Genomic DNA, 12,259 nt, shown 5'->3' on the forward strand with positions numbered 1-12,259 from the left:
CCAACTTGAGGGGGAGTGTAGAGAACATTGATGTGGGTCCCACAACTGTGGTACCACTCTGTCCGTAGGGTAGAATGTATCTAGTCACAGCTGTGGTTATTTTGTTGTTTTGTTATTTCTAGTTTCAGTTTTATATTGGTTGTTATCTAGTCACAGTTATGATGTAAACACCAAGGGCAGATATGTCCTTTCATGTAACTAGCATAACCTATATATATTAACTTAAAGTGGCGGCGGCAGAATGATTGACATTCTGTTCTTCTCCTCAAAATCTGTGTTCTATTGCTCTTCCATCACTCTTTCTTCTACATCTTCTTCACTTTCTCTTCTCATCGAACCTAAAATCTCTTAGTGATCAAGACTGAATAGCCGTCTTGAAAATCTACATATATGTTGATGATATAGTTATCACTGGTGATTGGAAAGATGAAATTCAAAAGCTGAAGAGATTTCTTGCTACCCAGTTTGAAGTGAAAGATCTAGGTCTTTTAAGGTACTTCCTTGGGATTGAAGTTGTCCACTCACAAAAGGGTATCTTCATTTCCTAGAGGAAGTATGTTCTAGATTTTCTCCAAGATACAAGAAAATTGGGAGTGAAGCCTGTTGATTCTCCTATTGATCATAATCACAAATTAGTTTGCTGTCAAGGTGAATTCATCAAGGATGTGAAACAATTTCAAAGACTTGTAGGAAGATTTTTATATCTTTCTTTGACCCAACAAGACATTGCTTATGCAATGGATGTTTTTAGCCAATTCATGCATGCCCCTAAGACCACTCACCTTGAAGCAGCTGAAAGAGTTCTCAGATATCTTAAGAAGTTTCCAGGTGCAGGTTTATTGTTTCAAAAGCACGGGCATTTGAAAGTTGAAGTGTGTACCAATGCAAATTGGGCAGGATCCCTGAGTAATAGGAAGTCAACCAACGACTACTGTACCTTTGTAGGAGGGAACCTAGTTACCTGGAGAAGCAAAAAGTAGAATGTAGTAGCTAGGTCTAGTGCTGAAGCTGAATATAGGGCAATGTCTCATAGGGCGGCTGAAATTATGTGGCAAAAAAATTTGTTGAGTGAGTTGGGATTTACAGTTGATGGACCTATGACCCCATACTGTGATAACAAAGCAGCCATAAACATTGTTGCTAATCCAGTGCTGCATGATAGAACTAAACACATCGAAGTCGACAAACATTTTATAAGAGAAAAGGTTGTCACAGGTGAAGTGTGTACCCCCTATGTCAGTTTTGAAAACCAAATTGCAGACATTTTCACAAAATGTAACATCACTTGCGACATCATGATTTATGTGACAAGTTGGGCATAATTGACATCTATGTCCCAACTTGAGGGGGAGTGTTAAAAGTCTGTTAAAACTGGTGCCGCCAGCAGTACTTGTTGACTCTCAATCTCTCCTCTCCTCTCCTCTCTCTTCCCTCTTCCTTTCTTCTTCTCTTCTGGATAACATCTAGAATTCTATGTTCTACCAGTATTAGAAAACCCAAGAGTATCCACAATTTTCCAAATCCTGGAATTCTATATTCCACCACCTGATGACCATTTTGCATTGTGTGATCTGTATTTGTTTGATATACCTACAAATCATCAGTATTTTGATCACATGGGTGACTGTATGCTACTTCCAACCCCAAGAAAATGGTTTTGTTTTTTTTTGAACTCCAAGATGTATATAGGGAGCTATGACAGCCTCCAATGGGTGACTGTAGGTCTGCTATGACAGCCTCCAATGGTGCTGCCTACAAAAGAGTAAATGCTGTACTTAAATTAAACGTGTTCATTCTATACACATGCAATTTCCTAAACATATTCACAAAACACAATGAAGAAAGAACAAATATAAATCTTTATTGTATTTTATTTGGATGGTGTCTTAAATACTTGTCCCTTTTCATTGTAAGTATCCATGCATATAACTGTGTAATGTTACAATTCTTATGCTGCATGTACATGACATCAACCTACCCATATCTACATATCTCATGGTTTCTATGTCCACAGAAATTTTCCTCAGGGGACTATCAGTGACATGGTGACAGATGCTTCTCAAGGGATCTCATTTGTGTGCAATAATATTTCTGAATATGGAGGTGACCCCAATAGGTAAAACACTCTCATGCTTTATCATGTGAATTTCCTTCTCACTGAATGCCACATTATCTTATTTATGTGCTACCATGTAGGATTTATTTAATGGGGCAATCAGCTGGTGCACATATTGCTTCTTGTGCCCTCCTGGAGCAAGCAATAAAAGAAGCTGGTGAAGGAGAGAGCACATCCTGGAGTGTTTCACAGATAAAAGCTTATTTGGGTTTGTCTGGAGGGTAAATATTCACTGATGTTCTTGCCATTAATCTCTGTGTTTGTCGGTGTTGGTTTTCTGATGCAAGTTACTTCCTAATTATTGTAAACTTGTAAGTCCCCCTTTGATCCATTTACCCCATTTTCTTTCTTTTTCTTTTCAAGTCATTGAACAAGAACTGTACAGCCTGAGTTGACAAAGTACAGACCTCTCATTTTGCACAAGGACCTGTATCAGACAGAACCAACATGGGTATGGGAACTCACATATGTCAATTTCACAAAATTTGTATCCCTTTTCCAATGTGGTTTTGATGCATTGGCTACATATCCACTTAATTGGATGTGCACCTAGTAGAAATTACCAATGGTTATCATTAAAGATACGGTTGCAATTAACAGTTGAAACTTGAGCATGTTTCAATTACTGACAAGGAATTTCCTTTTAACATCATGTAGTGGATTTTCAGCCTGCTGTTTCATTTTAGGGTTTTAAATTGCCATGCTATAAGTTCATTTGTTGCATTTTTTTTGGTTGTTTAGATTTCATTTTTTTCTTCTGATATCAATAATTGAATGTATCAGGTTGAACATGACTTGTGTGAATGATTGGAAATTAAATTCTTATTGTCCAGTGCATGATATGCCCAAAATTTCATACCAATTTTTAGATTTGATCAGGCTTATTTTCGTTCCCTTATAACAACATTTTTGGGGTCATACATATCTGAATCCTAGTCACAATTCACATGCTCTCACCTGGCACTTGCACCAGAACTCATGCAACTTATCTTAAAAATGAATAATAGTTGTTGCTCTGTTCTTAAATTGTTCAGACAAACATTGAATGTGGCAAATAGGTGACTAGGATCATCAGACAAAAATTATTTGCAAACAATATCTCAACTAGAACCCATTTAATTGTAGATCTTGCTCCTGCGTGTTCTCCTGTATATGCTATATGACTGAAAGAATACTCAAATATCCCTTTGTATGCTGAACTCATGTAGAAGTATTTCTCTTTCATTCAATAATTGAATTCTGGTTTGTGGGTTAGAGCATTTGAGAATGTTCATATCTTTGCTTTTAATTTTGCTAAGGTTCAAAATATTGATACACTTGTCACCTGACACACAACCATGCATATCGGGTGTTTCGGCTGCATCAAAATCTTTTTTTTTTTCACTCTCATATTTTCAAAGGGAACCAAATTAATGTCATTTAACATTTGAAAACATAAGTTTTTTAAAATAAAAAAAAACCTTAAAACATGCATACCTGTGACTTGCCAATACAATATGATATGCCCCATATCAAGCATATCATATCAAAGTTTTGTACCTTGGGTTTTGTTGCTTTGTTGACAATCACATTCCAAAGACCTAGCAATAATGTTTTGAAGTAGTCATATCCATTGGTATGTAATATTACCATAGTTTTCAAGGCGCCAAGGCAGGCTGGGCGTCAGGGGGGCGCCTAGGCGATGGACTTTTTTATATAGAAAAATAGATCCTAGGGTAGTTCCCTAGGTACCATAGCCATATTTCCTTAATAATTATTCATAATTTTCATAACAAAAGTATAGAGTTCATGTTAAAGTATAGAAAATCAACATATTCATGAGAATAAAAAAAAGAAAATAAAAAAATATAGGGTATGAACCCTTATTTTTGTTATAGTAGTAGTAGTCGATCTAGACTACAATCAGTCTTGAATTAAAAGAAAAAAAGGATGAAAAATTGAAGAGAAGAAGAAGAGAAGAGAGGAAGAAAAGAAGTACACGAAGAGAGTTTCAGAAAAGAGAGAGAAGGTCATAATTTCTGCCAACCCTCTCTTAGTATTTATAATTATTGGCTAACTATAAAAGGGATGAATTGCCCTTATTGCTTACATGGAAAATAGAATAAGAAATAACTAATAATAAAGCTGAAATATCTACTGACTAACACTGTCATATCTAACAGAAATATTGCTGCCATATGAACACTATGGGGACCACATCAGTGTTCTTCACACTCTCCCTCAAGTTGGGAATAGATATTTGTCATTCCCAACTTGCATAGATCTGTGTCTAACTTCTTCCTTGGAACAACCTTGGTGAGAAGATCTACAAACTGCATGCTGGAGGTGATATACAGAAGACACTTCTTGAGATGAAACATTTTCTCTAATAAAATGTCGGTTTACTTCAATATGCTTAGTTCTGTCATGCTGTATCGGACTATGAGCTATATTAATAGCAGCCTGATTATCACAATATTAGCCATGGACCTATATTCAGCTTCTGCACTAGAACGAGAAACAACACTTTGCTTCTTACTCCTCCAGGAGACCAGGTTACCTCCTACAAAAGCACAATATCCAGAGGTAGACCTTCTATCATCAATACTCCCAGCCCAATCAACATCTGTATAAACCTCTATCTTCATGTGGTTATTATTCTTGAATAGTATACCTCTACCTGGGCACCTCTTCTAATATGCTAATATCCTCTCAACTGCAAGTAAGTGAGTAGTCCTAGGAGAGTGCATATACTGATTGGCAACGCTGACCACATAACTGATGTCCGGTTGTGTGAGACAAAGATAGAGGAGTTTTCCAACTAACCGCTGGAACATAGCTTTATCTTCAAAGGGCTCTTCACCCTCTGCATTGATCTTGTGATTCTATTCAATAGGTGTATCTGCAGGCTTAACACTTAACTTTCCAGTTTCCAACAAATCTAGAACATACTTTCTTTGGGAAACAAAAATCCCGTTTAGATCTAGCTACCTCGATACCCAAGAAGTATTGTAGCTCTCATAGATCTTTCACCTCAAATTTTTGATGGAGTTGTTTGAGAGACTCAATCTCACCATTATCATTCCCTGTCACTACAATATCATCCACATATACAGCAAGCAAGGTCAAGGAAGAGTCCACTCTCTTAATGAACAATGTATGGTCTGACTGGGCCTGTACATAGCCGAACCTTTCAAGGGCTTGTTTGAATCTATCAAACCAAGCTCTAGGGGATTGTTTGAATCCATACAAAGCTTTATTTAACTGACAAACCTTCTTTCCCGTGTTTGCATCATAAAATCCAAGAGGCAACTGCATGTAGACTTCTTCCTGCAAGTCTCCATTGAGGAAGGCATTTTTAACATCCATCTGGAACAAGGGCCAAGAGTAACTGGCTGCAAGGGACAATAAAACTCTAATAGTAGTCATTTTTGCTACTGGAGCAAAAGTTTCCAAGTAGTCTATACCATAAGTCTGAGTAAATCCCTTTGCAACTAACCGAGCCTTATACCTTTCACTGGAACCATCAACATTATGTTTTATAGTAAATATCCATCTACATCCAACTGGTTTCTTCCCTTTAGGCTGGTCAACTAGCTCATAAGTATTATTCCTCAGAAGAGCATCCATTTCAACATTCATTGCATCTTTCCACTCAGGAACTGACAAGGCCTCCTGCACTGTTCTGGGGATAGGAATATCAATAATAGATGTGAGGAAGGACCTGTAAGAGGGGGGCAAGTGATCATAGGACAAGAATTGGGAAATGCAGTGGGCTGTGGATGTGGTGCAATGCCGTTTGCCTTTATGGACTGCAATGGGGAGGTCAAGGTCATCCAAAGGAGGTAAGGGCTCAACAGTGGAAGGTATCTCAGTGGAACCTGGATCTGATAAAGGAACTATAGTACTTGGATCTGGATCTGTAGAAGGAACTGGGGCTGGCTTGGAATGCTGATGACCGAAATCAACTTGCCTCCATTGCCCGTGATAGACTCTCAAATCCCTGCACCTCTGACACCCCTCCCCATTACATCCCTCATCACTTAATGGAATAGGTAAAGGAACTTCTGATGAGTTAACCCCACACTCACTACTCTCCCTCTGAGGAGAAGCCCTAGGATAATAGGGTACATCCTCGAAGAAAGTAACATCCATAGAGACAAATCTTTTCCCAGAAGTGGGTTCATATCAGCAATATCCCTTTTGAGTTTGTGCATAATCGAGAAAAATACATTTGGAGGCCTTTGGATCAAATTTGGAACAATGAGGTCCAAGGATCTGAACAAAGAAAATACAACCAAAGGTTTTAAGGGGAACAGTAAACAAGTCTTTATCAGGGTATAAGAGGGTAAATGGAGGCTTCATGTCAAGAACCCATGAAGAAACTCGATTAATGAGATACACTGCTGTAAGAATAACATCTCCCCATAAACAAATAGGCACATTGAAGTTAAACATGATGCTTCTAGCCACCTCCAATATGTGCCTATTCTTCCTCTCAGCAACCCCATTCTGCTGTGGTGTATGAGGACAAGTACTTTGGTGGATATTCCTATGGTCAAGCAAATAAGAGGCTAATTGGTTGGCAAAGTATTCTTTCGCATTATAGGATCTGAAGATTTTGATTTTGACCCCAAATTGGGTTAAAATCATCTGATGAAAGATTTGGGTCAAAGTAGGAACCTCATCTCGAGAACGCATAAGATAAACCCAAGAAAACCGGGTATAGTCATCAACAAACAACAAGAAATATCTGTACCCCCCCATAGCAGTGATGTGATAAGGACCCCAAACATCAGTATGCACAATATCAAAAGAATTATTACTTCTTTTATTACTCAATGAATAAGATGTTCTACAATGCTTTGCAAGCTCACAACTCTCACATCTCAAATTGGACATCTGAACAGACTCAAATAAATCAGGAAACAAACTCTTCAAAGACCGAAAAGGTACATGACCCAACCGATTATGCCAAAGCATAACCTAACTAATAGACTGAGAAACAAAAGACTTCCTATCTTCACTATCTTCCCAATGTGAACTCTCTCCAAGCAGATAGATTCCATTCGTATCACGGCCAGTCCCAATCACCTTCCTTGTCTCTAAGTCCTGAAAAACACATCGGTCAGGGAAAAATGTTACTGAACAATTCTGATGTTTTGTAATGCTACTGACTGAAAGCAAATTAGTATTAAGCTTAGGAACATGCAGAATTGAAGATAAGGATATGGCATTAGACAACTTGATGTCTCCCTTGCCAGAAATGGGAACAAGGGAACCATCAACAATGGGCAACTTATCTCTGCCAAAAGACAAGTGATAGGTAGTGAACAGTGATGGCAAGCCGGTCATATGGTCAGATGCACCTAAGTCTATTACCCAACAATGTTCAATGTTACATGGAGCTGGAGCATGATAAGCTGAGGCCCGAGTATCTGAATGAGCAAAAGCTGATGTGGGAGCTGATGGTGGTTGAGATGATTGAGCTGAATTGCCAACTTCCTTTTCCAACTGAGTCAGGGCAGCCCGGACAGCAGCTAGGGTGTGCCTTTTGTACCTGATGTGGAGGCACGATCAGTATTAACGGCCGTATTAGCATTACCCCTTTTGTTCATGAGTTTTGTTGGGACTAAATGAGGGTGCAACTTCCAATAGGTGTCTTTAGTATGCTTGGGTTTCTTGCAATGTTCACATACAAGATCCCGCTTGTCTTCTGTAGAGAACATTGATGTGGGCCCCACAACTGTAATACCACTCTGTCCGTAGGGTAGAATGTATCTAGTCACAGCTGTGGTTATTTTGTTGTTTTGTTATTTCTAGTTTCAGTTTTATATTGGTTGTTATCTAGTCACAGTTATGATGTAAACACCAAGGGCAGATATGTCCTTTCATGTAACTAGCATAACCTATATATATTAACTTAAAGTGGCGGCGGCGGAATGATTGACATTCTGTTCTTCTCCTCAAAATCTGTGTTCTATTGCTCTTCCATCACTCTTTCTTCTACATCTTCTTCACTTTCTCTTCTCATCGAACCTAAAATCTCTTAGTGATCAAGACTAAATAGCAGTCTTGAAAATCTACATGGTATCAGAGCCAAGTTAGGGTTTTTCATGTGAGTCTAATACCAGCCGACCACATGAGAATCTCCTAGGACTGAAAGCTGAAAAGGAGGAGTTCGCAGACTGATTCTTGGAGATCGCCACAGGTACTAGCAGTTGTTGGAAATTTGCTAGGGTTGCAGAGTGTTGGTGGTCAGGAAGGATCAGAGAAGACTAGGGTTCAGGTAACCCTAGAAGGCAGCGAACTATTTTTTCCTTGTAAGTTGTTACTTTTTAATAGAAGTTCTTTCAGAGAAGATAGGTTGGACCTATCTGGAGGGGAAGGCCGAATCATTCTAGCTCTTTCTCTCTTCGATTTCCTAGGGTTTTACATCAAAACCTGGACCGAACTGTGTCCATTTCTACTCTAGGGTTTGAAAGTGATCTGCGGCAAGCTCTAGTGGTTGACTGAACTCTGTGATCTACCTAGAGCTACTCTTAAGTTGATTGGTAGATCCGATCAGATTCTAGATTAGCCCTACTACAAGCTCATCTATATAGTTTGGACTGTGCGACTGAATTGCTTCCTTTCAGGACTGATTAAAACCCTAACTTTCCCTAGCATATCAGTTTTGTTTTAAAGCTGTTCTCAGAGTTCTAAGGGGGTTAGAGATCTACGGACAGCTACTGCTGTGTTGGCTAGTTGGTTTCATATCAGAATTACTTCGGTTTTGTGCACATACACTGAGAATACAGATCAGGCCTATACTGTCTTGATTGTGATTGGTGATTCAAGTACTGTTTTGAGACTTGACAGAAATGGAGTCTAAAATTCAGGCAGAAGGCAGTCTTGGGAACATCAGTTATGGTGGTATTTCTGAGATGGGTGGTCAGATTACGACCGTAAAGTTTGATGGATCAAACTATTTGGAATGGGCCCAATCAGCCATGATGGCTATTGGTGGAAGAGGTAAATTAGGGTACCTCCTACGAGATATGAAAGAACCTTCCAAGGGAGACCCGACATGTACCAAGTGGATGCAAGAAAACTACTTGGTTATGACATGGCTGTGTAATTCTATGCAGCCTCATATTAGCCGGAATTATTTGTGGGCAAAAACAGCTAAGGAGATATGGGATGTTATGAAAGAAACTTACTCCCAACCCCTTAATGTTGCTAGAGCATATGAATTGAAATGTGAAGTGAACACCCTTAAACAAGGAGAGAAACCGGTATCGGTCTACTTCTCTACCTTGAAGTCCCTGTGGCATGAGATTGATCACTTAGAGACTCTTGAGTGGGAGAGTCCCAAAGATGCTCAGACCCATAGAAAGCACATCGAGACAAACAGAGTGTTTGAGTTCCTGGCGGGACTGAATTCAGAATATGATATTGTGAGGCAGCAGATTTTGACTAGAGACAATGTGACTCTCTCTCAGGCTTACTCATTTGTACATAGTGAAGAAACCAGAAGGAAGGTTATGATGCAACCCATATCAGCCTTTGTAGCGGCTACACCCAAATCAGGGGGTGATTCAGAGAACGACAGGAGGAAGGAAGACAAGAAGGATGTAGTATGTGAACATTGTAAGAAACCCAAACATACAAAAGAGACATGTTGGAAACCGCATCCCCACTTGGTTCCTGCGAAGTTAAGAAACAAGAAGGGCACTGCTCATGTAGCCATGAACACTGATTCAGCATCCTCATCTGGCACAAAAGGAACATCTTTGGAGACCTTAGCTGCAGTTCGGGCTGCCCTATTACAGCTAGAAAAGGAGGTTGGAAATTCAGCTCAGCCACGGCAGCCTCCATCAGCCCCTGTCACATCTGCCTTCACCCATTCAGGTACTCGAGCTTCAGCCTATCATGCCTCAGCTCCAGGTACTACTGAACCTTGTTGGGTAATAGACTCAGGTGCATCTGATCACATGACTAGCTTGCCTTCACTGTTTACTACTTACCATTTGTCTTCTGGTAGGGATAAGGTATCTATTGCTGATGGCTCCTTGGTTCCTATTTCTGGGAAGGGTGACATCAAGCTTTCAGATACTATCTCCCTATCATCTGTTTTGCATGTTCCTAAGCTTGATACTAACCTTCTTTCAGTCAGTAGTATTACCAAGCATATGAACTGCTCAATAACCTTCTTCCCTGACCGATGTGTTTTTCAGGACTTGGAGACGCAGAAGGTGATTGGGACTGGCCGTGAGACGAATGGGATCTATCTGCTCGGGAAGCGGTTTCGTCAGGGAGAGTCAGTAAAGAAGTTGTCTTTTGTTTCTAAGAGTGTGAGTCCGGTTATGCCAAAGCATAACCGATTAGGTCATTTGTCTTTTCGATCTTTACAGAGTTTGTTTCCTACTTTATTTGAGTCTATTGAGTTGTCTCAACTACAATGTGAAAGTTGTGAGTTTGCTAAGCATTGTAGAAAGCCTTATTTATTGAGTAATAAAAGGAGTGATAATTCTTTTGATATTGTGCATACTGACGTTTGGGGGCCTTATCATATCCCTTCCATGGGTGGGTACAGATATTTTTTGTTATTTGTTGATGACCATACCCGCTTTTCTTGGGTTTATCTCATGCGTTCACGAGATGAGGTACCTTCCCTGACCCAAAATTTTCACCAAATGATCCTAACCCAGTTTGATGCCAAGATCAAAGTTCTCCGATCTGATAACGCAAAGGAATACTTTGCTAAATCATTGACATCTTATCTTCTTCATCATGGGGTTATCCACCAAAGCTCTTGCCCTCATACACCTCAACAGAATGGAGTTGCCGAGAGGAAGAATAGGCACATTTTGGAAGTGGCTAGAAGCCTCATGTTTACTTCTAATGTCCCTATTCGCTTCTGGGGGGACGCTATCCTCACAGTGGTATACCTTATTAATCGGGTCCCTTCCAGGGTCCTTGATATGCGATCTCCTTTTTCGCTTCTACACCCACGTGAGGACTTGTTTTCTATTCCCCTTAAGACATTCGGTTGCACTTGCTTTGTTCAGCTTCTCGGACCCCATCCCTCCAAGTTCGAACCCAAAGCCTCCAAATGCATCTTCCTTGGTTATGCACAAACTCAAAAGGGTTATTGTTGTTATGATCCTGTCTCCGGGATGAAGTTTGTCTCCATGGATGTCACTTTCTTTGAGGGGACACCCTTTTATCCTCGGGTTGCCCCTCAGGGGGAGAGTAGTGAGAGTGGGGGTTTGAGTTCTTGTCTTCAGGGGGAGAGCAGTGAGAGTGGGGCAGTTCCTTTACCTATTCCATTGGGTGATGAGAACTGCAATGGTGAGGGTGGTCAGAGGGATCAGGAGTTGACGGAAAGCTACAATGGTGAGGGTGGTCAGAGGGATCAGGAGTTGAGGGTTTATCACAGGCGGTGCAGGCAGGTTGATCCTGATCATCAGCAGTCCAGACCAGCTCCAATCTCATATGCAGCTCCAGGTCCAGATACTTCAGTCCCAGAGCCCACAGAGACTTCCCCTACAGATGATCTTGACCTTCGAATTGCAGTCCATAAAGGGAAACGACATTGTACCACATCCACAGCCCACTGTATTTCCCATTTTTTATCCTATGATCACCTATCTCCTACCTACAGGTCCTACCTTAGCGCTCCATTTCCAATGTCCCTATTCCAAGAACAATGCAAGAAGCCCTATCTGTCCCTGAATGGAAAGATGCAATGCAAGTTGAGATGGATGCTCTGTTGAAGAACAACACCTGGGAGGTAGTTGATTTGCCAAAAGGAAAGAAACCAGTTGGGTGCAGATGGGTATTTACGGTGAAGCATAATGCAGATGGATCTATTGAGAGGTATAAAGCTCGGTTAGTTGCAAGAGGGTTTACACAGACTTATGGAATAGATTACTTGGAGACATTTGCACCGGTAGCCAAGATGACTACTATTCGAGTTCTCTTGTCCCTTGCAGCAAGTCACACTTGGCCTTTATACCAAATGGACGTGAAAAATGCCTTTCTGAATGGAGATCTGCAGGAAGAAGTTTACATGCGTTTGCCTCCTGGCTTCTATGATGCAGAAGTAGGTAAGAAGGTCTGCCGGCTCAACAAGGCTTTGTATGGTTTGAAACAGTCACCTATGGTTTGGTTTGATAG

At 40.4% G+C, this 12,259-nt stretch overlaps 1 protein-coding gene across 2 annotated transcripts in view; it reads left to right on the forward strand.

Moving 5' to 3' along the window:
- LOC148863492 (isoprenylcysteine alpha-carbonyl methylesterase ICME-like) overlaps positions 1-12,259 on the forward strand; it is a 46,918-nt gene that overhangs the window by 27,000 nt on the left and 7,659 nt on the right. For both annotated transcript variants that reach the window (XM_088981159.1, XM_088981160.1), the window contains exons 6-7: positions 2,015-2,116; positions 2,197-2,337. In XM_088981159.1, coding sequence (XP_088837285.1) covers positions 2,015-2,116; positions 2,197-2,337 — 243 coding nt within the window. The remainder of the gene's footprint in view (positions 1-2,014; positions 2,117-2,196; positions 2,338-12,259) is intronic.

The sequence above is a fragment of the Nelumbo lutea genome, chromosome 3 (genome assembly GCF_056320005.1).
Source record: "Nelumbo lutea isolate HS-2025 chromosome 3, American lotus-T2T, whole genome shotgun sequence".
NCBI classification, from domain to species: Eukaryota; Viridiplantae; Streptophyta; class Magnoliopsida; order Proteales; family Nelumbonaceae; genus Nelumbo; species Nelumbo lutea.